Source organism: Narcine bancroftii, chromosome 6 (genome assembly GCF_036971445.1).
Source record: "Narcine bancroftii isolate sNarBan1 chromosome 6, sNarBan1.hap1, whole genome shotgun sequence".
Lineage (NCBI taxonomy): Eukaryota > Metazoa > Chordata > Chondrichthyes > Torpediniformes > Narcinidae > Narcine > Narcine bancroftii.
Genome location: NC_091474.1, coordinates 163,822,610 through 163,847,182, shown reverse-complemented (window position 1 = coordinate 163,847,182; position 24,573 = coordinate 163,822,610). Strand labels below are relative to the sequence as shown.

The 24,573-nt window shown below is 35.8% G+C and overlaps 1 protein-coding gene across 12 annotated transcripts in view; it reads right to left on the bottom strand.

Moving 5' to 3' along the window:
* Positions 1–24,573, bottom strand: part of LOC138736678 (sterile alpha motif domain-containing protein 12-like) — a 90,630-nt gene that overhangs the window by 55,332 nt on the left and 10,725 nt on the right. For 11 of the 12 annotated variants that reach the window (XR_011340492.1, XR_011340498.1, XR_011340493.1 and 8 more), the window contains one exon: positions 16,649–16,841. Coding sequence is in view for 4 of the 12 variants with exons in the window: in XM_069886570.1 (XP_069742671.1) it covers positions 16,649–16,841 (193 nt within the window). In the remaining 8 variants the exon portion in view is untranslated. Of the gene's footprint in view, positions 1–10,767; positions 13,057–16,648; positions 16,842–24,573 lie in introns of those variants that run through there. The other variant, XM_069886573.1, reaches the window with a different exon arrangement.

Sequence of the window (24,573 nt, the reverse complement as noted above, 5' to 3'; positions counted from 1 at the left end):
CTGTCTGCATTATTGCAAGTCACTTTATTTTTTGCATTGTCTCTTTTAATTTAATTCAATTAATTTACTATTATAGTTATCAGTCCAGTTTGGCTACAGCAAGTAAAATATTTGATGCATTTGTACATGTACAACACAAATTCATTACCACTATCAAAAATTCAATTGCATGAGCCGACTTGTATCCAGGTAATGCAATTCTCAAAAATCCCAAAGTAAATGCAATTACTCTTTGTTCAGGGTCACTCAGAAAATTTAACTTGACATTTCCTGTCACTTGCTTTCTTGGTCCTTAACCCTCCAAAATATTCTGTATGGAATTTAAACTGGAGGTGGGGGAGGGTGTGCTTAAGGAGGAGATTTTTGAAGAAGAAACATCTTAAATTTAATTGGGTCTGGTTGTGTGAGTATGGTAGGGTAAAGATTATACTGTGGTCACTGGAATTGCAAAATAATCACACAAGTGAATCAAACAGATTTTCTCTTCATCACCCACACAACCTTTTAAAAGCCTGAATCATGTACTCGACACACGCTGACGTCATCACGCACTGACTCCTGGGAGTTGTAGTGCCGCCATAGTGCTATTACACACCCCCCTCCCCCTAAAACCGGCAGAAAGGTTTGTCTGTCTTTTAGGCTGTCGACCTCTGCGACAGACTGTTGGCTGCTACAGTAGAGAAGACTTGTCCACATGAGCTGGTTTAAGCCTGTCAATAGGCTTACCTCCAATTTCCAAAATACAGGTCAACATAGTTTGACTGAGTATCCTATAAGGTCCTTCATAGGGAATCTGTAAAGGTTGACCAAGTGTTCCCCTTCAGATGAAGACATATTCACAGTTTTTGAGGTCTTCAGGCACGAAAGAAGTGTGTTCTCCATGTGATGATGGTGGTACAGGGGTCAATTTTCCTCCCTTAACCTGCTCAATAGTTCCTTAGAATCATTGCTGGAGTTGGAATGGTAGGGGATGAACTCCCCTGGGACTACCAATGATGTGCCATATACAAGCTCTGCAGATGAAGCTTGGAAGGTCCTCCTTTGGAGTTGTTCTAATGCCCAGTAATACCCAGGGCAGCTCATCAGCCCAGTTCAGGCCCTCTAATTGAACCATCAAGGCTGACTTGAGATGTCGCTGAAATTTTTCTACCATTCCATTGGCCTGGGGATGATGTGTATTTGTATGATGAATTGTTGTACCAACCAAACGAGACAAGGCCGTCCACAGCGCAGAAGTAAATTGTGGTCCTCTATCCAAAGTAATATGCACTGGTAAACCAAAATGAGACACCCAGGAACTGAGGAAGTGTCTGTAGTAGCATCTACCATAGGTACGGCCTCAGGCCATCGCGAAAACCTGCCTATTACTGTAATAGTATCATGTTTTTTAAGACCGTGTCACATGACCCTGTCCAAAGCCATACAAATGGTTGACCTAATTGATGGACGTGAGAGACCAAGCATAGAGTCGAATACGCGGCATTTCCATGATGTCAGAACTACTGGGCATGGGTGCCCCATTGATATATCACAGAAGAATAGATTTCCATTAATTCCAAACTGGACGTCTTTCAATTGCAGATTCATGATTGCAGTCGATAAGCATTTGTCTCATGATCATGGTCATGTTCTTGGGCCGTGGCCAAAGCTGTGTAGTCAATACCTTGATCTACAGATGAAACCTTGAGTAGAGCAGAGCAGGAAAGTGCATCAGCTACTATGTTGTCTTTTCTGGAAATATGCAGCATTTTTATGGAGAATTCTGAAATGAATGTTAATTGCCATTGTTGTCGAGTTGATCAGGGATCTGCGACCTTGGAAAATCCAAATGTTAAGAGCTTGTGGTCAGTGAACATAGTAAAATATCTGCTTCCAAAAAATAACGGAAGCATCAAATAGACAATTAAATGGCCAAAAGCTCCTTAGCAAAAGCACTGTATTTATTCTCTGCTTCACGAAGATGGTGGCTGAAGAATGCTAACTGTCTCCATTGCCTGTTGACATAGTGATGAAGTGCACCTCCTACGGCCATAATGGAAGCGCTTGTAGAAAGGGCGGTGGCTGCATTTAAAATTGGGTAGCTGAACCTAGTGGCATGAGTCAGCAAATATTTTGTCTTCAAGGAGCCATTGTTTAACTCTTCGGTCCAATGGATGGTTCTGGCATTTCCGGACAGTAAATCAAAAAGAGGCTTCAGGATATGAGCTGCTCCCGGAAGAAAATGACAGTAAAAATTTACCATTCCAAAGAATTTCTGTAAGCTTTTAACTGTAGCGGGACTTGATTACTTGGTAATGGCCTCAACTTTGAATGGCAGCGGAGTCACGCCATCATGATTAATCTTATGTCCCAAGAAATTAATAATTTCTTGTCCATAAACGCATTTATCTGGATTGATGGTCAGTCCAAACTTTTGAAAACAAATAAAAAGTGTATGAAAATGTTCCAAATGTTCTTCCTTAGTCCCACTGTCCACTAAAATGTCGTTGAGGTAAATGAAAACATTGGTCATACCACATCCTAAAGCATCCATCACACGTTGAAATGATTGAGTGACATTCGTTAATCCGAATGGCATTCATAAAAGTTTGAACAACCCAAATGGAGTAATTATTGCTCCTTTTGAAATGTCTTTTGGCTCTACTGGTACTTGGTGATAGCCTTACACCATCTATTTTGGAGAAGATCTTTGCTCCATGCAAATTAGCTGAGAAATCCTGAATATGAGGTATCGGGCATTGATCCGGGATGGTGGCGTCGTTAAGCCACCTGTAATCTCCATAAGGTCGCCAACCTCCATTGTGTTTCAAAATCATATATAGTGGGGGATACCCAGGGGCTGTCGGACCTATAAATGGCTTGATCCAGGGCAAACTCTTCCTTAGCTAAATGCAGCTTCTCTGGAGGCAAGCGGGGCACTTTAGCGTGGATGGGGGGCCCTTAGTACAAATGTGATGAGTAACACCATGCTTTTAGAGGCAGAAAATTGTAGAGTAGTAATCTCAGGGAAATCTTCCAACAGCTTGGAGAATTCATCTACTGGCTTACTTAATGTTTGAAGGTGCAGAGCAGGGGTATAGACGTCTGCCAGAGAAATAGTCTGAAAAGTTGTTTCATCTATTAGCCAACATCCTTTTAAGTTGACAAGGAATGAATGAGCCCAAAGAAAATTTTCACCAAGCAAAGGTTGGGATACTGCTGCAATAAAGAATGGCCAAGTGTAGAGATGATTCTCAAACTTGACATTCATCTTACTGCTGCCAAAGGTTGAAATGTTGGAACTGTTAACTGCTCGTAGTTGCAGGTCTAGGGTAGGATGGTGTGTGCCAAAACCGGAGGGTGGAAATACACCAACTTCTAATACACTAACTTCTAAACCTCTGTCCACCAGAAATTTTCATTGGGACAATTGGTCCCATATATACAGTAGGCTTGCAGTTTCTTGCCAACCGCTACAGCACTTACAGGCGATTGGCCTTGGCATTTCCTCCAAACAGGTAGGGTGGAAGGCACTTGCGGGCATTTACTCCCCATCACCAAGACGAGGTGTCCACAGGCTGCTTGCTTGTCTTGGGGTGTTGTCTGCTTGTAGGGAATGATGAACTAAGAGCACTAGAGTGTGACACAGGGTCAATATCAGAGTGGATAGTTGTGCAGACTTGCCTTTCCTTGATGTGCTTTTTAGCCAGCCATAAAATGTCTGCCTCCACCACTAAAGCCCTTGGGTCTTCAAATAAACACTTGGATAACAAGAGCCTAATATCATCTGGCATTCAATCTATAACAGAGCTGCTTGAATAACATATTGGGCCTTTCACCAGCTTCAAGGAACAGCATAGTTCTGAAGGAGTGCAGTCTCCCAACCCAACAAGATGTAGTAGTTTAGCTGTCCTTTCCTTGCAGGACATACCATATACCTGCAATAAAAGTGCTTTTAAAGTGTCATACTTGCTGGTGCGTGGTGGATCCCATAGGAAGTCGCTGACCCTCTTAGTGATGGCCTGATCCAGGGCACTGACAAGATGGTAGTAATGAGTGGTGTCCAACTCGACTTTACGAAAGTGAGATTGTGCTTCAGCCAGTTGGAACCACAGTTCAGACTCAGCTGTCCAGAAAGGTGACAACTTCACAGCAACAGCTGCAGAGTCCATGTTAGTCCAAAAATATGTTTTTGGGCTCGTCAGAGTCACCAATTGTGGCCACTAGAATCGCCACACAAGGTATTTCTAGAGTGAATCAAGTGGATTTATTCTTCATCACTCGCACAACCTTTTTAAAAGCCCAAATTACGCACTCGACATGTACTGATGTAATCACGCACTGACATCACATGGCCAGTTTGATGCCGCCATAGTGCCTCTACAATACCATACTTTAATTGTGCAGGGGAAGAATGAATTGTTGTACACATCTGTCTTGGAAGATGGCACTACAAAATGGGTTGCATGCCCTAGCAGGCTTGGGTTCTGTGTAGAACTGGTAATCTATATCGAGCTAGCAGTTTAGCATTTTGTCAAAACAGGTCAGGCGGTATACTTCACATCTGTCTTGGAGAGAGCTCCTCTCTCACAAGACTCAGCCCTGTGCCCTGATTTCACTATTAAGGGATATTGGCTGGCATCTTTTCATTCTGGAATATTATAGGGCAGCTGTTGAAGGGTTACACTAGCATTTCCAGACATATATTTGACAATGTGGCTTACCAGCTGGGAAAAAAAATGAAGTTTCTTCATCAGATATGCAAGCAAACAAGTACACTCAATGTGATGAGATACAAACTTATTATAAATTAAGTGGAAAATATGCCTCAGAAACTCAACACCATAAGCAATTTGCAGAATGCCTGGTAGGAATTTGCAAAATCCCTACAAGATGCCTTTTTAGAGCAGCTTGTGGTCGAACCCACTGAGAAAGTGGCAAATCTAGATTTGGTGTTGTGCAATTAACCTGATTTGATAAAGGAACTTGAGGTAAAAGAACCTTAAGAGGCAGTCTTTAGCATATGATAGCATTCACTCTGCAGTTTAAGAGGAAGAAGCAAAAATAGGATGTATCAGTTGAGTAAAGCTAACTACAGAGGCATGATAAGAGGACCAGGAAGAGGATCCAAGCAGGGAAGACAGTAGAGCAGCAATGGCAGGAGTTTCTGGGAGTAATTCAAAGATACAGGATCATTTTATCCCAAGAAACATTCCAAAGGGAGATTCAGATTCATGGCTGACAAGAGAGGTCAAAGATAGCCTAAAAGCAAAAGAGAGGGCACGCAATACTGCAAAAATTAGTGGGAAGCTAGGAAATTGTGAAGCTTTTGAAAAAACAGCACAAGGACAAAAAAAAAGCAGTAAGGGAAGAAAAGATGAAATATGAAGGCAAGCAAGCCAATATTTGGAATTTCAAAAGACATTTGACAAGGTGCCACACATAAGGCTACTTATAAGACCCTATGGTACAATAGTAATCATACTAGCATGGGAAGAGCATTGACTGATTGGCAGGAAGCAGAGAGGATCACATTCTGATTAGCTGCCAGTTGCTAGTGGTGTTCCACAGGGGTTGGTATTGGAAATGCTTTTCATGTTGTATATTAATGATTTGAATTATGGAATAAATGGCTTTAGGTGGAGGAGCAGGTAGTGCAGAGGAAACACGGAGGCTACATAAGGACTAAGACAAATTAGGAGAATGGGCAGAGAAGTGGCAAATGAAATATAATGTCGGAAAGTCTACGGTCGCACTTTGATAGAAAAAATTACGGAGAAAAGATAGAGAAAAGTGGATAATTCCCAGATATAAAGAGACCTGGGAGTCCATTAACGGTAGCCTGAAGGTAAACTTGCATGTTAAGATGGTTGTGAAAAATGTAAATGCAATGCTGGCATTCATTTCAAGAAGAAAAGAATACAAGAGCATGAATGTGACGTTAAGGCTTTATAAGGTACTCATGAGTCTCCACTTGGGGTACTGTGAGCTGTTTTGGGTTTCTCATTAAAGAAAAGATGTGCTAATGTTGGAGAGGGTTCAAAGGAGGTTCACATGAGAGACTGACGTGGAACCGTCGACCTCAAGGCCAAGATGAGTGAACTTGAAACTGGTCGATTTCAATTAAAAAAGGGAGGATATTCATTTTCTCTCTCTTTCTTTGGTCTTCTCAAGTAACATGATTGTACAAGGGAAATATTTTCAATTTATATATTTAATAAATTATACATCAATAGCAATAGAAGATATCTTTTGGTGCTCTGAATGTTATTATTTCTGCCAGTTTTACCAATCATTAATTTCTCTGGGCACATGCACCCAGTACTACTTTGTTTGTTTTACTTTTGGGAGATATATTTGCTTATATTTAAAAGTAATGTGAAACCATTTGATATGAAGTTGTTCATTATCAATAGATGGTTTGGTTGTTCAAATTTTTTTCTTTTGAAAATACTTAAATATTTTAACATTGAATGTTAAATGTTAAAAATAATATTTTACAGACTAACTGTTGCTAAATGAGTAGATATGCACAAAGCAGAGTTTGGAATATTTTTCAGAGACTAGCAGGTTATTATCAATGTTTTGATATCTTTGGTCATTATAGGGAATAAATAAAATACACTACGTTTTTAATTAGAAGCAGTAACAACAGCAATGGAAGCAATAGGAGTTGGATCAGATTTTTTTGAGCCAGACACATTTTCTTTCAGTGACTTTCAATGAGGGGAGAGTTAGAAGTGAAGGATTTGTTTGGTTTTTCAAGGTACAAGGTTATTAACAATTTACATTTTTATCTTTTGTTTTGCAGCAATGATTCACAGCTGCAGCCTCTGGAGCAAAGATGAAACATGTCCCAATGCATCATTCATTTTGTTCTATACTATAATTATTTGAATGATGGCACCTGTTAAAATTATATTGTGGAATGTGAAGGGACTTAATAGACCCATAAAAGGAATGGTACTTTGTTTGTATTAAACATTTAAAGGTAGATATTACCTTCTTTCAAGGAATACATTAAAATGACATAGACTAATGCTTAAATGGGCAAGGCAATGTTACCATTCATCTTTAGAAGCTACTCCATAATAGCATCATAGATAAAATGGGGCACTATATCATCCTCGCTGGGACAATACATAATAAATTGATTGATTTAGCTAATATTTACACTCCGAATATGGATGAATTTGCATTTTTTTCCAAAAAGATTTCGCCCTATTACCGTATTTATCTAAATATTTATTAATTTTAGGTGGGGATTTTAACTGTTGTCTAAACACAGTGTTAGACCGTTCTTCAAATAGAAAGGTTAATGCCTCCAAATCAGCTTTGGCAATACAGTCTTTCTTATTCAATATGGGATTGTCTGACATATGGAGATTTTTAAATCCCACTAGTAAATATTACTGGTATTCTTTTTCTCGAGTGTGCACTGTGCTTATACCAGGATAGACTATTTTTAATTGATAATCAATTGATTAACATGATTAAATCATACAAATACCAAGGCATAGTTATATCAGACCATGCTCCAGTAATTTTAAATTTGGAGTTTCCAAACATTCCAAGGAATAAAAAACAATGTTGATTTAATACCACATTACTTAAGAGCAAAGAGTTTTTGACATTTTTAGAAAATCAAATTCAATTTTTTCTTAATGTTAATTCAACCCCAGAGATTTCCAATTCGATAATCAAGGACACAATGAAAGCCTACTTAAGTGGTGAAATTATTTCATATACAGTTAGTATAAACAAAAAGACCAGGATAGAAAGAATGGATATGATCAATCAGATTAAACAGGTTGACCTACAATTTTCCCAAAGTAAAGACCTGGAGTTATTTAAGAAGAGAAATGAACTCAAAGCCAAATTTGGCCTACTTTCCACTAGTCCAATTGAATAACAGATATTAAGAACTAATAGTAATTTTATATCTATGGAGAGAAATCTGGCAAATTACTAGCCAATCAATTGAAAATTATTTCAATTAAAAAAACAAATTCATCGGATTTCTCTTCTTGATGGTATAATAATCATTGCCCATTCTAAAATAAATGATGTATTTAAAGATTTCTATTTTAAACTTTACTCTTCTGAATTTAACAATGAATATGATCTGATGAATGATTTTTTTTTAATATCATTTGGATGACCTCCCAAGAAATCCAACAAAGTTTGGAAGCTCCAATTTCACAAGAAGAACTGCAAAAAGCAATATCCTCTCTACAATCAGGCAAATCTCTGGGTCCAGATGGAATTTAAGTGGAGTTTTACAAATTCTTCTCTGAACAACTTATTCTACAACTAAGCCTAATACTGAATGATTCATTTTGAGAAGAGAAAATGATCTCCTTCTTTAAGTGAGGCTGCCATTTCCGTGATTATAAAAAAATAGAAATAATCTGATAATTATGTCCTCCAGCCCAATTCCTTTACTCAATGTGGACATGAAGATCTCATCAAAAATTTTAGCACATAGATTAGAAAATATTTTACCAAGAATAATAAATTTAGACCAATCTGTTTTATTACAAATAGATATTCTTATCATAATATTCATAGATTAATGAATAATAATATATTCTCCTTCTCCTCACCCTAATGAATGTATTCTTTCCTAAGATGCTAAAAAAGCATTTGATAGAGTAAAATAGGAATACCTATTTGCTACTTTAGTAAAATTTAATTTTGGACCAGATTTTATTCAACGGATAAAACTTTTATATGCATCTCCAATAGCATGAATCGTACTAATTCTCAACAATCGAAGTTTTTAAAATGACAATGAGGCATGAGGCAGGGTTTCCCCCAAGCCTTCTGCTATTTGATTTAGTGCTGCTAGCTGTTGCTATACAACCAAATGAAGATTTTAAAGGCTTGCTTAGAGAACCTATTGAGCACTGGTTATCTCTGCATACAAATGACTTTTAATTTTCGTGTTCACTCCAGAGGTATCCATACCAAAGATAATGTCTTTACTTACATGCTATATAAGCATAACATGTATAATAGCAAACTTACCACTAAAAGGCCCACTTTCTCTATATTCTAATTATATTTTTAAAATAGCAAAAGATCAATTTAAATATCTATGTATTATGATAACTAGGAATTTTAAAAACCTCTTTAAAGAAAACTTTGTAGTTTTGTTTAATCAGATTAAAACAATACTCTCTGAATGGTCACTACTTTCTCTAACTATGATAGGTCATACTATTCAATTAAAATGAATATTTTACCAACATTTTTATATTTATTTCAATCATTACCTATATTTATTTCAATCATTCTAAGTCTTTCTTTGACACATTGGAATCATCTATTATGTCATATATATGTCAAGGAAAGAAACCAAGAATAAATAAAAGTTATCTTCAGAGCACAAGAAATGATGGAGGCCTGTTGTTACCTAATTTTAGATTTTATTATTTGGCAATGAGCATAAGGAACATGTTATTGTTCTTACAGTTTGATAATAGAGATGACTGCCCCAATTGGATGGAAACAGAATTAAAATCTCTTAAGAATACTTCCTTATGGGCAGTATTGGGCTCACCTTTACCTCTCTCTATATTCCAAAACTAACAAAGAATTTAATAATGAGATATAGATTGAAGATTTGGAGTCAATTTAGGAATTTTTTTGGAATTACGGGATTTATATTTATATCCTATTCTACTCAATCATTGTCAACTTGTCATTTTAGATGCAAACTATGAAGAATGGAATTGTCTTGGAATTAAAACTTTTAACGATCTTTTTATCCAACAAAATTTTATCCTTACAACAATTGACGATGAAGTTTAATCTGCCAAACAGACACTTTTTTTTAGATAGTATCAAATTAGACATTTTACTCATTCTAAACTTTCAGTATTTCCATATCTTCTGGATCCGAATTTCATAGACAAACTTTTTGAATTACAAAGTAAATGTGGAAAGGTTGTTTCTCATGTGGGAGAATCAAGGACAGTGCTTCTCAACCTTTTTTTTCATAGGTTTACTTGAGGTGGTAATGTAGTGGTTGAGAGCTATTGGTCTAAGACAAGAAGGCACTTCAAGACTGAAAGGCATCTGCTTATAAAGGAGATGTGTAGAATTTCTTCAGCCAGAGGGTGATAAATCTGTGGAATTTGTTGCCACAGGTGGTTGTGGTAGCCCAGTCACTGGGTGCATTTAAGCCAGAGATTGAAAGATTCTTCATTAGCTAGGGCATCAAAGGTTATGGGGAGAAGTCTGGGTAGTGGGGCTGAATGCGGAAATGGATCAGATGATTAAATGGCAGGGCAGACTCGATTTCTGCTCATATGTCTTATGATCTTATATGAAGAAGAATACAAAAAGATTTTTTATCACATATGTGAAGTATAAAATAGAGGTAAGAGAGGACATTGGACCACTGGAAAATGATGCTGGGGAAGTGGCAATAGGGAACAATGAAATGGCTGATGAATAGCAATTTTGTATCAGTCTTTACTGTGGAAAACACTAGCAACATGCCAGAAATTCACAAGAGTCAGGGCAGGGGTGTCAAACTCAAATTCACAGAGGGCCAAAATTAAAAACTTGGACTAAGTCGTGTGCCAAACTAAATATTTATTGAAAATTTTCAACAACATCTGCATGTTTTCTCTTCTTTCAACATATGTAATGTTAAACTTTTTCTTATTAAAATAAATGTTTAATAATAGTTTTGGTTAAACTCTTTCCAGAAGAAGCATGAACAAATGAGAAATAAAATATTCAATAAATAATATTTCTCTATAGCCTTTAAGCTCCTTTTAAATGTATTTTTTTTTCACAAGCCAACAAGTCAAAAAAATAACAACTTGCTTCAATGAAAATCCAATCTTTCAATTATGAACAGTCCAAAGTTAACCAAAGAAAATATGAATCCAAGCTTAGCTTGCTACACTGTGATTTACTCTGATGCACCTGGGTCTAAACCAGATACTTGGCATCTCTTCTTCGATGCAAGTTCATCAAACTGTGGGGTCAGAGTTTGCCTCCCACCTGTCTTGAAAGGTCCTGTTTTCTGTCTTTGGTTTGGCCATTTTTCATAAGGGGTTTATTACATGTGAGTTGGGCGACAGGTCGCAGATGCTAATGAAAGTAAAGAGAGGAGGTGGGGGCGATTAGCGGGCTGACGGACCGGCGCCAACGCATTTGCAAAGCATTCTGGGATTTGTAGTATTAGCTGTGCATGCGCTATACTAGCGCGGCGGCCAGTGGGCCAACTCTAATACATATTTGATATGATCTTGTGGGCCAAATATAATTATATCATGGGCCAAATTTGGCCCGCAGGCCTGAGTTTGACATGTGTGAGTCAGGGGGAAAAGGTAAGAATAGTCACTATTACTAACAAGGGGCTTGGGAAGCTGAAGGGCCTGAAAGTGATAAGATCTCTTTGGTTTGTCCAAGTAATTACAATCAATAATTATATTAAATTGATCTGTACAGTGATTATTTAGATTGGAGTTCCAAAATTAATTTAAAACCTGACTCTTACTAGGATCTCACTGTGATAGTTCTCCAATTTTATGCAGTATTATCTGTCTAAAATACATCTAACAAAATGAAATACTAATTCACAAACATTCAATAACTCAAATTCCCACTGCTTAACCTCTGGTGCCACCCACTGTTTTAAAAGTAACAGTACAACACAATGCCCAAGTTTAATCAATGAAAGTATTCAGACTAAAATGTCTTCCTTTATATAGGGTTGAAGATTAAAAATAGAATTCCCAGTCAACTATTTACATGCCAAGATAATTCCTGGAAATTTGAACCATAGATCATTACAGCACAGAAACAGGCCTTTGGCCCTTCTAGTCTGTGTCAAACCATTATCCTGCCAGTGGTTCTCAACCTTATTTTTCCCACTCACATACCACCTTAAGTAATACCTTACCAACCACCAAGGACCTATGGCATCCTTGTGGGAAAAAAAGGGTTGAGAACCACTGGCCTAGTCCCAATGACCTGCACATGGACTTTATCCCTCCACACGCCTCCCATCCATGTACTTGTCTAAATGTTTCTTTAATATCAACAATGAGCCTGCATTCACCAATTCAGCTGGCAGGTCCCTCTAGAATCTCTGCTTGAAGATCCCCCTTATGTTCCCTTTAAATATTTCCCCTTTCACCCAGAGGCAATTGTCCACCACCACTCTCATGCTTCTCTTGTAAAGCCAACGTCTAATCCAATTTAGCACCTTACCATGAACACCGAGCAACTGAATCTTCCTGACTAATCTCCCATGCAAAAGATTGTCAAAGGACATACTAAAGCCCATGTCGACAATGTCACAATGGATCAGATCAAAGATCTACAAGCCTCTCATCCTGAATGTTGGAGGATAATTATGGGTAGAGCTTCAACTAATGGGTAGAGGTTCCAAAATATCCCAACCTCAATGATGGTAGGACACACAAATACTGAATTATTCAAAAGTGGTGTGTGCATGATCCATTTCATCTTCCTCTCATCACAAAAACCAGTTCTTAAATAATTTGATGCCCTGTACAGGATGTCTGGAAATGGTTTAAAGCTCTGGATCCTGCATAGGGACGAGTCTACACCCAAGTTATAATACAGTACTGAAACTCCAAGCAAACTGTTACAATAGTTACAACACTGGCATGGCATGGAAACATGGGAACCTGCAGATACGAACACCATATTACTTGGAAATATATCACCTTTCCTTTATTTCCACAGGGGCTAAGTCCTACATCATCCCCATTTCTTGGGCAATTTGTTGGTCTAGGAAGAAAAGCCCAAATCATGAAATATCAATTAAAAAAATCAGATTCACTTCCATGCACATCTGCCACTTGGAAGGGGACTGGAACACATAGATTTATAATGAAAAAGCTGGTACCGGAAAACATATCATGTTCACAAAATAAACAAACAAAATAAGCCAACTTATCAAGGATCAGCAATCCATACAGCCATCAATAAATAGTTTCAAAACTTCTGACATGTCACATTTTCCATTTGTCATCCATTTGCCACACTGGAGAACAATTTTGCTGCTACCATGCAAATCAACATCTAAGTGCATGAAAAAATGGAAAGAATGTAATATAAATCTGTAAACATTTGATGGAGTGGGTTAGCATTTGTTATTTGCTAATAATATCAGCAAGAAATTAACAATACTTCCCGGTCATCTATAGATGTTGTCATTCACAGATGTTTCCAGCATTTTGATTATTGCATATACTAGTGTTATTGTCAAAATTTTTGACCACTTTTTCAGGCCAGGAAAAGAGGGGTGGGGGGGGTTGAGATCAAACTTATAACCTCATAAGTACCTGCGTCGTTCAAAGGCATCAGGAACCGGATGGCCGGGACTGGGTGGTAAGTCCACAGTCGGGGCACCAGGAACTCAGATGGGAGGGCAGCAGGGGTGTTGGGAGTTTAGATAGGCAGGTGGCCAGGGCAAGGATCCACAATTGAAACTCAGATGGGCAAGCAGCTAAAGTGCTGGGAGTTCAGAAGGACAGACAGCCAGCCAGGCATCGGGAGCTCTGGTGGGTGGATGGCCAGGAGGAGGATCTGCTGTCAGGGCATCCAGTGCTCCATTGGGTGGGTGGCTGGGGTATTGGGAGCTCCTGTAGGCAAGTGGACAGGGTGAAGGTCTGCTGTTGGGTTGTCAGGAGCTCAGATGAGGGCCAAAAATAGGGGGTTGACTTTTACACAGTCATACAAAAACATACGATTTTTGGGCCAAAAAAAAAAGAGGGGGGGGGTTTAACTTTTCCATGGTATCAACAATTACATGTGTATATACAGTAACTGTTCTATGGAACCATGAACCAAGCATCATTTTGCTCTTGCAATGAGGTATCACTTTGATGACAGGGATGGAAACCATAAAGTTTTTGCCAAGTTTTACGACACAATTACACTGCCAGAAATTTAATGAGCTTCTTTTGTGAATCATGATTTTCAATTTTTATAAAAGCTAAAGTGATGGAATATTTAGGAATATTTTTGGGAGATAAATTGGTAAAATTAGAGTAGGTTACATACACACACTTTAAAACAGATCTTGTGTGAAATACTGAAGAATTCATATTCAGTGACTTTACAGAAGTTATGGAGAATGCTAAGGAGATGTCACAAGTGGCTGTTAATTGAAGTGAATGGTCTATTGTCTTTAAAGACACAGCAAGAGACAGGCCGGCTCCTAATACCTCTTCACAGAAAGGTCATTGAAAGGTTATTGTTTACCTAAAACAACAGATTGACCAAAAGACAAGCTCCTACTGTTTGCTGGAGAAGGTCAGGGGTTTTGCAAGTGAGAGAGAGAGGACATGCTGCCTGGCAGTTTGAGTCTCAGAGAGAGAGAGAGGGAAAGAAGGGAGTCTTAGACTGTGTGTGACACAGAAAGCTGTAACAAGCGAGAAGAAGCTTGTGGAACTGAAACAGAAGCTCCAAAGTGGCGGATGGCTGGAAGTGCTATCTGTCTGACGTTTCTCTTGGAATAAGCGAAACAGAAAGGAACTCTGTGTAACCTGAAAGAAAGAGGTTACTATCTGGAGAACCCTGATGGGGCAAGTTTCATCAGCAAGACATTGAGATGACTAATGGTGGTACCTCAGTTGTGGAAATCCTAGAACCACACGTCACTCTCTGCAAACCTACAAGAACCTTCCTGAGTGGTAAACATTTACTTTTCGAGCACCAAAGCCTGGAAAACTTTATACATGTTAAATTCTGTGCACAGTCTAAGAATTGTCTGCAACCAGAGGCCTAAGAAGAATGAAAATTGAGTTTGGACTGTAACCAAAGAACTTTCTTAAATTTTACACACATATTACATACATGTGCTTAGAATTAGAAGGGAGTTAAGTTAGGTTCGGTTAGTTAAGTTAGTAGTGATAAGTTTAAGTTTGATTCTATTTTTAAGTTTAAAGATAATTAAAAACAACTTTTGTTTAAGTAACCATTTGTTGTGGTGAATATCTATTGCTATTGGGTTTTGGGGTGCTTTGGGCTCCTAACACTACAACATTCTGATTTCTTCAATGTATAACAATAAAAACAGTCTCTTGAAAATATGTGAATATTTTATAATTTACTTTCTGTCAGATTGTAAAATAAATTATTGTGTTTCTGCATTAAGCAACAATTTAAACTTAAAAGCTGTCATGGAATAACCATGCTATCAGGAACATATTATGTTTTCTTTGATCCAAATTGTATATCCAGTGCTGAAATCAATCAATGGATTTGTGGTGAAAAGCAAAAACAAATAATAACCTAAATTTCTAAATACAACTTAGAAACTATGTAGAATTGTTATTTTAGCTATTATGATTATGGCTAACATTCACAAATCTTTAACTCCATAAGGTATTGGATAGTTTTTAAGACCTACTTTTACAAGAAAGGCTGATTTATGCTTTTTTTTTTACAAAATTACAAACACCAACAGTAAAAATATAAAGGAAATCATTTATAAGAATTAACTGACACCTTGCATAGGAACTTAAAACATCAGAGTTGAGTGTACTGTACAGTAAAAGCTCCTGTTGTTTAGGATTGATTGTGAGAAAATGTTAAGCAATTAAGATCTTAAATATGTATTTACAAATCCTCCTAATAGTTATAACTAAATGATGGTGAGAAAAATCACAAATGGAAGAGATGGCTAGATGAAAATATCAAATCATCTGATGAATATGCCCATGGAAAGAAGAAAATATTTCATGAACAGATGTCTCAGGAAATAAGTAATTAATTGCATACAATTAATTGTTATCTCTTGACAAATTTTGTGTCCTTGTTTCTGAACATTTGAAGAAAACTACATCAAATATCAAACGGCTGCCTGAGATATGGAGAGTCTCTATTCTTTTGAAATTTGAAGGTTGGCCTACAGTGGATAATGTCGATGGAATAATGCGAAGACACCACAGTGAATGTGCAAATGTGATTAAATATGGAAATACATGATTATTTTTGCACTGAGGAATAGATCTCAGATATACACAATATATCATGAAATGAGAGAGATAAATGTTTAACTCATTAAGACAGACACAAATGCCAGAGAAATTGAGTGCAAAACAATTAAGTTGGTCAAACATTTGAGTAAAAAGTCAGAGGTGAGAGTCAAAAGAAATAGAGATTTTGAATAGAGATAGCCAAATACAAGAGATGTAATTTTTTATAATGATCACCTATTGAGTGAAAATATTTGAAGGATCTTATAAAAATGTTTATATCAATTTATACCAATGAAACTTTATCTGATTATCTATAGAATGAAATTCAGAAATTATGAAAATGAACATGTGGCTCACAGATCCCTATTGGACAACTTAAAATAATTAATCACTTCTAGCTATTATGATGATACCACACTATGCATTTTTTTTAATGATCTACACAAATGAGGTATTCATAACAAAAAGAACAAGAAAATAAATAAAAGAACAGAATGATCAAAAGGACCATTTTGTTGAATAAACTGGCATTCATTGTAAAATCATAGACAAATGGTATTAAAGACACCTTTCAAGGGGTGATTTAATTTGAAAAAATGGGTAAATGGTAAATGAAACATCAATGGATTTTTGAAAGACCTCAGAATTTAGGAGTAAATTTTCAGTTGTTTACTTCAAACTCTTACCTGAGATAGCATGCCCATAAATAGCCGCTACGAAGCCAGAGTTGTGACTTGGATTATGACTTTTAATCCACTCACACACCTCATCAACTGTCCATAAGGAAACTCGTTTATTTCTCATTTCTTCATTTTTCACTACTCGAATTTTACATTCTTCCAATTCAAGCTGAACCCCAGAATAATTAAGTGGTACAATCTATTGAACCAACAAAACACAATTAGAAAATAACTAGTCATCTCTCAATAACTTCATCAATAAACTCCTGAAGCAATCATTGGTTGGCCTTTAATGTCCTCCAAAAATGTTTCAAGCATATTTTTTTATTGCCAATTTCAAATATTTACAAAAATATACCCCTCATTTTACCAAGTCAACTTACCAGAATGTTTATAACAATTTATTTAACAGAAACTAATATTTTGATTTCATTAATTTGCATAAAAATCCATAATGCTACCTCACATCAAGTGCAGATTTATTAAAACATACCAGCATCCTTCTCTATGTATTACAATATCCAGAACATTAAAAAGTTATTCAAGAATCATACTGTTCATATATACAATGTTAATAATTAAACCTCAAGACATTGAATACAAATATTAACACTTTTCTATTTATGTGACAAAACCTTTAGTAATGTCAAAAATAATCTTCAGTACTCGCCAGTGGAACTCAGCAAGGAATAAAACATTTTTCCAAAGAAATAAATTGTCTGTTTTCACATATGAAATGACGAATTAGAGAATTATACTGGCAGAGACCTCACAGTCGTTTGATTGTGGAAAAGATTTAAAGCAAGATCCTTTCACAATTTTTTTTTAAATGCTGGGGAATACTAAAAAAAAAGTCTCCTCACTTTTAAGTTTTTAAAACAGTATACAAGATGCTTACAAAAGACTGCGTGTTGGGGGGGGGAGGTGCGGGGAGAGTGTAATGGTGTAGGGGAAGGAGGTGGACCTACAACTCTCATGTGGGATTAAAATTGATTTTAAATTTAAAATACATTAAAATCCTCCAAAACCTACCTGGAAGCTGTTGGATATGACAGCTAGAGGATGGAAAGCAGCAAGAGATAAGAACATTTTAAGTAAAGATACTAAGAAAATTGAAGGAGGGTGGTCTACCTTACAGTTGGAACCTGGGTCTCAAGTTCCAAAGCCCCCGCGACTAACTTGAGCGAAGACGGCTTACTTTCACCTGAAATCAGCGCCATCTCCCGTGGATACCAGGGAAGATGGTGCCTGATTGATCCAGATTTCCCCTGAAGAATATACTAACTTTACGTACATGCGCAAAGGTTTACCTCCACACATGCCTGAAGAGGAAGAATATGCTTTGGAACAGTCGCCCCATAGTGCCATAGTGAAGGAACTACAGACAGATATATTAGATATGCCAGAGTTGTCAGGAGCACCTGAAGTTTTGACAGCTAGTAATCAAGAGAAGAAGGGAGATCAAAAAGAATCACAGATCAAGATGGATGACCAAAAAGGTGATCAAGAAGATGATCAAGAAAATGGAGAGGAATTACCGGGGCTTCGGGTCTTGGAAAAAAAAAAGAAGCAAATATGAAAGATCTTTCTTTCTTTCTTTGGCTTGGCTTCGCGGACGAAGATTTATGGAGGGGGTAAAAAAGTCCACGTCAGCTGCAGGCTCGTTTGTGGCTGACAAGTCCGATGCGGGACAGGCAGACACGATTGCAGCGGTTGCAGGGGAAAATTGGTTGGTTGGGGTTGGGTTTTTCCTCCTTTGCCTTCTGTCAGTGAGGTGGGCTCTGCGGTCTTCTTCAAAGGAGGTTGCTGCCCGCCAAACTGTGAGGCGCCAAGATGCACGGTTTGAGGCGTTATCAGCCCACTGGCGGTGGTCAATGTGGCAGGCACCAAGAGATTTCTTTAGGCAATCCTTGTACCTTTTCTTTGGTGCACCTCTGTCACGGTGGCCAGTGGAGAGCTCGCCACATAACACGATCTTGGGAAGGCGATGGTCCTCCATTCTGGAGACGTGACCCATCCAGCGCAGCTGGATCTTCAGCAGTGTGGACTCGATGCTGTCGACCTCTGCCATCTCGAGTACTTCGACGTTAGGGATGTAAGCGCTCCAATGGATGTTAAGGATGGAGCGGAGACAATGCTGGTGGAAGCGTTCTAGGAGCCGTAGGTGGTGCTGGTTAGGACCCATGATTCGGAGCCGAACAGGAGTGTGGGTATGACAACGGCTCTGTATACGCTTGTCTTTGTGAGGTTTTTCAGTTGGTTGTTTTTCCAGACTCTTTTGTGTAGTCTTCCAAAGGCGCTATTTGCCTTGGCGAGTCTGTTGTCTATCTCATTGTCGATCCTTACTAAGTAAAGATATAGGGGATGATATTAAAGATGGTAGATCTGATATGGAGGTTAAAAATGAAATGTTGAAGTATGCTTCAGAAGTAAATGAAGTTAAAGCAACAGTTCAAAGAGTTGATTTGGATCAGCAGAAAGTTAAAAATGATGTGGGCATCTACATGGATAGAATTGAAAGAGTCAAAAATTCAGATATACTCTGGGTAAAACAGAGGAAAGAAATGATGGATAAGATGGATATTTTTGAAAATCAAAGTAGACAGAATAATGTTAAGATTGATAGCCTTATAAGAAGATTTTGAAGGAAGTGATGACCCTGTGGAATTTTTTTCAAAATGGATTCCTGGAATCTTGGGGGAACAAAATTTTCCAAATGGAATTGAATTGGAAAGGGTTCAGAAGAAGCCACTGCCAAATCCCCCATTTAGAGCTATATTGATTAAATGTTTGTGATATCAAGATAAAGAAAAAAATTTAAGATTAGCAGTCCAGAAAGCAAGGCTGAATAAGAGATCTATGGTTATTGACGGAAATAAAATTCTCTTTTATGCAGATTTAAGTATAGCAGTAAACAATTTAATCCAGTGAAGGCAATTCTTTGGAAGAAGGGCTATAAGTTTACTTTTAGATATCTAGCTACGCTGAAGATGTTTTTGGTGAATGAACAACTTAAGTTCTTTGTGGATGAAGAAGAAGCAAAGATTTGCAGAATCACTTTCTACTATTAAGGAAGAACAGCGAGAACTGTTGAGTAAAGTAAACAAAAAGAGGTGCGGATTCAAATTACACCAAAGATGGCTGTGCCAAACCAGGATTAAAAACTGTCAAAAAGAGTTACAGTTGGAGCAGAAAACTCAGATGGAAATTGATGATGATCAAGTTAATCTTGGCCTTGAAGCAGCAGGCAATTTATTATTTCCCAATGTGTAATTAATTAATTTTTCCCCAGGGTGGGAGGGGGGTTGGATGTTCTTTCTGGCTTGCCTGAACCATTATGAGTTATGACCCATATGATGGAGTGAAACAGTGCTGTTATTTTTTTTTTTAATTCAGAACTTTTTTGGAGGAAGGGTTTTATATTTTTTTAAATAACATTTCTTTTGTTGGATTATTAATGATTTTTTTTCTATATATTTTTTCTTTATGGACAGAGATGTACACAGGACTTGGTTAGAGTTGAAAGAGACCTGGGAGAACGGGATTAGAAGAGACTTTGATCTGAAATAATGGATGATAAAAATAAATTAAATTTTTTAGCTTTAATGTTAATGGGATAAACAATGCAATTAAAAAGAAAAAATATTGTTATATGAAAAAGATGAAGGTTGATATTGCATTTTTACAAGAAATTCATTTAACAGAACAAGACTATTATAAATTAAAAAGTGATTGGGTAGGCCAAGTTATTGCTTCATCTTTTAATTCTAAAACATTACCTGTAAAATTTTTTGATACTATAATGGATCCTGTGGGGAGATGTGATTTGATTAATTGTCAGATTTATTCTGAAATATGGACCAAATGTAGATGATGAACATTTTATAAAGAATACTTTTTTACTCGGCGAAAGTGCAGGAAAAGGTTTTAATAGGAGGTGATTTTAATTGTTGTCTTGATCCATTATTGGATAAATCAACTACAACAGAAATAAGAGCTAAAGCGGTGAAGGCTATATTAAGTTTAATGAAGCAATTAAATTTAGTTCATATTTGGCAAAAGTTAAATCCTAGAGAAAGAGATTATTCTTTTTACTTTTATTATCAGCACAGTTACAAGGAAGGATTAGTAAAGTTGAGTAGAGAGCAAGAATACTTTCTGATCATTCGCCACTTTTATTGATGTATTCAACCTTAAAGGAAAAAAAATATACCACATAGATGGAGGTTTAATATTGCATTATTAAAAAGAGTAGATTTTTGTGATTTTAAAAGAAAACAAATTCAATTATTTTTAGAAGTGAATTTTAAGAGGTCAAATAATAAGTTACTTGGCTAAAATTAAAAAGGAATATATAAAAGAGACAAATCAATTAGAACAGGACAGGTAAATTAGAAAAAGATTTACAAATTAATCCTTCTGAAGGAAAGAAAAAGCAATTAATTAATTAAAAAAACTTCAACATAATACATTTCAGACATATAGAACAGAAAAATTAATTCAAAGAACCAAACAGAGATTTTATGAATTAGGAGAAAGAGCTCATAAAGTTTTAGCATGACAATTGAAAGCAGACAGACATCTAGAGTCATTAATGCAGTTAAAAAATCTTCAGGCACTATTACATATAAACCACAAGAAATAAATGATGTATTTAAAGAATTTTATTCTGAATTACATCATTCAGAGTTGGTACATTATGAAAATAAGATTGATAGATTTTTATCTCAAATTACCTAGTTTGAATGATAGGGAACAGAAAGATTTGAATGTAGTATTTATAGGAAGGGAAATTAGTGAGGTATTGAGTTCATTGCAAAATAATAAATTGCCAGGAGATATTTTAATATCTTCATTTATGGAGGTGTTACATTATGCTATGAGGGTACATTCTCTGCCAGATCCTTTTTAAAATCGCAATTATTACAGAAATTCTGAAAAAAGATAGCGACCCAATGAAACCAGTATCTTATAGACCAATTTCATTATTAAATGTTGATTATAAAATATTAGCAAATAGATTGGAAAATATTTACCAAAATTAATACATATGGATCAAACTGGATTTGTTAAGGTAGATAATGTAGCGAGGCAAGGCTTATTAGTTTGATGCAAAAAATTAATATGCTTTTTGGTACAAAAAAGGGGAGACCTGAGTGTGGCATTGACTTTGAATGCTGAAAAGGAATTTGATAGATTAGAATGGGATTTCCTTTTTAAACTTCTAGAGAAAAGTAAATTGGGTTCAATATTTATAGATTGGGTTAAAATGTTATATAAAAACCTATTGCATATGTGGTGACTAATGGACAAATTTCAACATCTTTTTGAATTAAGGAGATCAAGTAGGCAAGGTTGCCCATTATCACCAGCTTTAATTATTTTAGCAATATAACCGTTAGCTGAATTAATAAGACAGGATTCAAAGATTGTGGGTATTGAGGTGAAGCAAGAAGAATACAAAATAAATTAATTTGCAGATGATGTTTTGATTTATTTAACAGATCCTTGAAATTCTTTGCAATAACTTAAAATTAGAATAAAAGAATATGTAGACATATCAGGTTATAAAATTAATTGGGATAAAAGTTAAATTATGTCTTTAGTTAATGGGGATTATGAAAAATGTAAGGAAGTAATTGAATCTAGAAGGCCAGATTTTGGAATAAAATATTTAGGTATTTGTGTGCAATCAGATTTGAAAAAATTATTTAAATTAAATTATTTATCTTTATTAAAGAAAATTAAAGAGGATTTCAAAAGATGAAATATGCTACCTATTACTTTGATTGGTAGAGTAAATTGTGTTAAGATTAATGTTTTTCCTCGAACACAATATTTTTCAATCAATTTCAACTTTAATTCCCCAAATTTTTTTTTAAGGAATTAAATGTCTGTGTTAAAAATTGTTTATGGAAGGGAAAAATGGCTAGGGAAATTGATGTGGCAATATGATTTAGAAGGTTTACAGCTCCCCAATTTTATGAATTATCATAAAGCAGCACAATTGATATTTCTTATTAATGTATTGTATGACTTAAATAATGTTCAAGCATGGGTAAATATAGAACTTAACAAAATAGGAGAAAGAGATTCATAACATTTTACTTATAAATGGAATGTAAGATTGTTAATAGCAAATAGAGAAACACCCATACTGAAACATTTAATTGAACTTTGGAATAAAGAGATTGGAGGAAGAGGTTTAATGTCTGAAAGAACACCACTATTTCAAAATAGGCCTATTCCATTCTCTATGAAAAATATTTTTTTTAAATTTGGCAAAATTATGGTATTAAGAAAATTCAAGATTGTTTTAAAGCTGGGAAATTTGTTACTTTTAGTAGAATAAAGGAAAGGTTTAAGATATTAGAAAATATAAAACGTTGTTATTATCAAATTAAGAGACTTCTTGTGAAATGTTTGATCAAGATTTAGTATTATCAGTGGAGACAGAAGTAGAATTATTATTATGTACTAGAGATGTAAAAAAATTATTTTAGAGATGTATAAATTATACAAAAGAAGGCGTTCATAAATCGACATAAATGGGAGGTGGATTTAAATAAGCAAATAGATGAACGTAAATGGATTCAGATTTGGAGAGTATGAAAAGTACAACAAATGTGAGATATTGGTTAGTTCAATATAATTTTATTTATCAGTTATACCTAACACCACAAAATTTACATAATATGAACTATGCTTATTCAGATTTATGTTTTAGATGTGGACAAGAAGTTGGTACTTTTTTTGCATTCAACATGGCAGTGTTCCACAATTAAACCTTTTTGGCTTGAAATGGGTAATTTATTAGAACGAAAAACTGGAGTAAAATTCCTGATGAATTCAGTACTATTTTTACTGGGAGATGTTAGAGCGATTAAACCTAAATTAAAATTGAATATGTATAGGTAAAAATTTTTCAAATTGCTTTGACAATAGCTTAAAATATATTGCTATAACTTGGAAGTCTAATATTGATTTGGGAATGGATTGATGGCTTCCATAAGTTCGGAGTTGTATTCCATTTGAGAAAATTACTTACAATTTAATAGATAAATATCATACATTTTGGAAAATATGGACCCCATATTTACAAATTGTTGGTATTAAAATTTAAATGAATCTCGAACATTCACTTTCTCTTATAGGTCTCTATAAATATTTATATATTTAAAGGTATTGGAAAGTGAAGGACTCATGTTGAGGTTTTCTTGTCTCTCTTCTTTTTCTTCTCTTTTCCTTTTTTTCCAGTTTGTAGGGGGTTGAGGGGAGGGAGTGGGGGGATTAATAGGAGGTTTTTCTTTTTTAATTAATTTACTCTTTTTTTCAATAATATGCCACACATATTTGGATTGTTTGAAATATTGTAATATGTTTGTTAAGTGGTTTTATTTTAAATAAAGGTTTTTAAAAAAGATGCTTACAAAAGTTTAGCTGACTCCATTGAGAGTCTTATGCTTCCATAGTTTAAAAAAAACTAATGAAAATGTCTGGGTCACATAATTTGTTTGAGAATAACTCTCTCAAATGATTCAATGAATGCAGAGGAAGAGGGGGTGTTATAGGGTGAGTCATTAGTAGTTTGTTAACAGAAGGGAAGTCTGGCTATTTGTTCACTCGAATGGAAACTGGGAGTATTAATGAAAATGGGTACAGCTGAATGAAAGGTGTATATTAGAAACTGATCACTCTACATCCTACACTTCCCTGAAAATTTAAGGGAACTGCAGAGTGTAAAGACAACATCATATTTTGTGGTTTCAGTTGACAGAAAAAACTAAAAAGAAATTGTATGTTGATTACAGTAGCGCCAAATCCCTATTCAGGTGCCTGTCCAAATGCCTTTCAAATGCCATTATTGTATTTGCCTCAACTACTTCCTCTGGCACCTTATCATAGGACCAACACCATCTGTGTAAAAAATA